The sequence below is a fragment of the Penaeus japonicus genome, unplaced genomic scaffold, assembly GCF_977035675.1.
Source record: "Penaeus japonicus unplaced genomic scaffold, GWHDUDI00000001_assembly GWHDUDI00000009, whole genome shotgun sequence".
In the NCBI taxonomy this organism is placed as follows: domain Eukaryota; kingdom Metazoa; phylum Arthropoda; class Malacostraca; order Decapoda; family Penaeidae; genus Penaeus; species Penaeus japonicus.
The window spans coordinates 29,299,490-29,301,989 of record NW_028234411.1 but is presented as its reverse complement, the minus strand read 5'-3'; the positions used below and the strand labels follow the sequence as shown (position 1 = coordinate 29,301,989).

Genomic DNA, 2,500 nt, shown 5'->3' with positions numbered 1-2,500 from the left:
ATACAAATTATCCTTTAAAATGCGTTAACTTTAAAACAAAATCATAAACATTGTCTCACCCTGAGCAACTCTCAGAATTAGTCATTTTATTTGCAAATGAGGATACTTAAAATCATGCTTGCCTTGCAATATTCATAAGACTACAGATCTAAAAATAAACATAAAATTTACAGAGATCCTTAAATACTCGTATGACACTATTGAGGAACATGAACAATTTCAATGTTTTCCATTTCTTTTATTAGATCGTTCCGCATGAACAAAAAAGGAAAAGAAACGTTGTAAATTCTGCGACAATATCAAGCTTATGAAATATTCATATAAATCTCCCTAAGCTTGATAGTAAAGGACACAAGCTTTTGAGAACACCAGACCAGTCGCAAATAAGCATTCCAAACACAAGAGTAAACAAGCGTTAACTACCTAACAAACTACCACAAAAGTAAATGAGTAAGCTCACTCACTCTCTCTCTCTCTCTCTCTCTCTCTCTCTCTCTCTCTCTCTCTCTCTCTCTCTCTCTCTCTCCCTCCCTCCCTCCCTCCCTCCCTCCCTCCCTCCCTCCCCTCCCTCCCTCCCTCCCCCTCCTCCCTCCCTCCCTCTATACACACACACACAGACACACACACACACACACACACATATATATATATATATATATATATATATATATATATATATATATATATATATATATATATGTATGTATGTATGTATGTATGTATATGACAGACAAACCCACTATACACAAAACAATTTTATTAGAAGATGAGACTACAGTTTGAAATCCGCCTGAATTTCATCTTCAGACGGATTCCGAAACTGTAGTCTCATCTCTTAATTAATATGTTTTGTGCATAGTGGGTTTGTCTGTCATATATGTATATATATATATGTGTGTGTGTGCGTGTGTGTGTGTGTGTGTGTGTGTGTGTGTGTGTGTGTGTGTGTGTGTGTGTGTGTGTGTGTGTGTGTGTGTGTGTGTGTGTGTGTGTGTGTGATAACAGTATACGGATCCTTGCATCCGTCTTCGTTATCGACGCGGCGGACTCCCTCCCCTCCTGTCCCTCCTCACCCTGCCAGTCGCGCACGTGGGGGAAGGGCCGCGAGCAGTTGGGAGTGCCGTTGGTGACTCCCGTGCCGTCCAGACTGTTGCCCGTCTCCGTGTCCATGCAGAAGCAGTACTCAGTGACGTTGAACTCCTGCGACGTCCTGTAGCACTGGATCGGCTGGTACTTCCCGTTGGCGGCGCACTCGGGGATGAAGAAGTCCTTGTTGCCGCTGTTCTCCGCCTCCCGCAGGAGGGACTCGCGCTCCCTCTGACACGAAGGAATGGGTCCTTCGAGGGCGGAAGGGATAGCGATATAGTGATAATGACATTAGCTGCAGGATATGATTAATAGTGATGATGTTGGTAGTAGTAATAATAATAATAATAATAATAATAATTATGATATAATAATTATATTAATAATGCAATCACGTGTTATACTTGATAGCTATCTAACCATTGTTTATCTCCAAATAGACAATATTAGAAATGTAAATATAGTAATTATCAGGATAAGAACAATGGTAATAATAACGTTAGTAATGATAGTTAAAGACTCACGTTTCCTTTCTTCGGAATCTGCTCCACACTTTTTCTTCTTGCATGTTTTTTCTGAAAGAAAAGGATAAATAAATCAGTATGTGAAGTTTTACACCACTATTTCTAAAAGTCATGTACATCCACACATCCACATATGTATATGTATATCTATATATCTATCTGTATCTACATATATACATATATATACATACATATATGAAAATGTGTATATATGTATATATATATATATATATATATATATATATATATATATATATATATATATATGTATATATATATATATATATATATATATATATATATATATATATATATAATCATAATAACAATAATGATGACGATGCCAACGAAAACAACAATAACAAAAATTGTTCTCCATCGCTGACAGAATAAGAAATAACCACGGACTTCGCAGTCCCCCTCCATTCATCACAGAGCGTCGCCTCCGCCCAGCTGCTCCATTGCACAGAGCACAGAGAAGTGACAACACCTCTTGCCTTTTAGAACTTCCACAGAGTACACAGAAAAGTGACAACACCTCTTGCCTTTTAGCACTTCCACAGAGCACACAGAAAAGTGACAACACCTCTTGCCTTTTAGAACTTCCACAGAGCACACAGAAAAGTGACAACACCTCTTGCCTTTTAGAACTTCCACAGAGAAGTGACAACACCTCTTGCCTTTTAGAACTTCCACAGAGCACACAGAGAAGTGACAACACCTCTTGCCTTTTAGAACTTCCACAGAGAAGTGACAACACCGCTTGCCTTTTAGAACTTCCACAGAGCACACAGAGAAGTGACAACACCTCTTGCCTTTTAGAACTTCCACAGAGCACACAGAGAAGTGACAACACCTCATGCCTTTTAGAACTTCCACAGAGAAGTGAC

General features: G+C 38.8%; 1 protein-coding gene across 1 annotated transcript in view; it reads right to left on the bottom strand.

Annotated features, from left to right (window-relative positions):
- Positions 1 to 2,500, bottom strand: part of LOC122253214 (SPARC related modular calcium binding-like protein magu) — a gene marked incomplete in the record, with an annotated part of 161,099 nt that overhangs the window by 8,840 nt on the left and 149,759 nt on the right. The window contains 2 exon segments of the mRNA XM_086539913.1: positions 1,074 to 1,337; positions 1,611 to 1,661. Of these exon segments, the coding sequence (XP_086396039.1) occupies positions 1,074 to 1,337; positions 1,611 to 1,661 (315 nt within the window).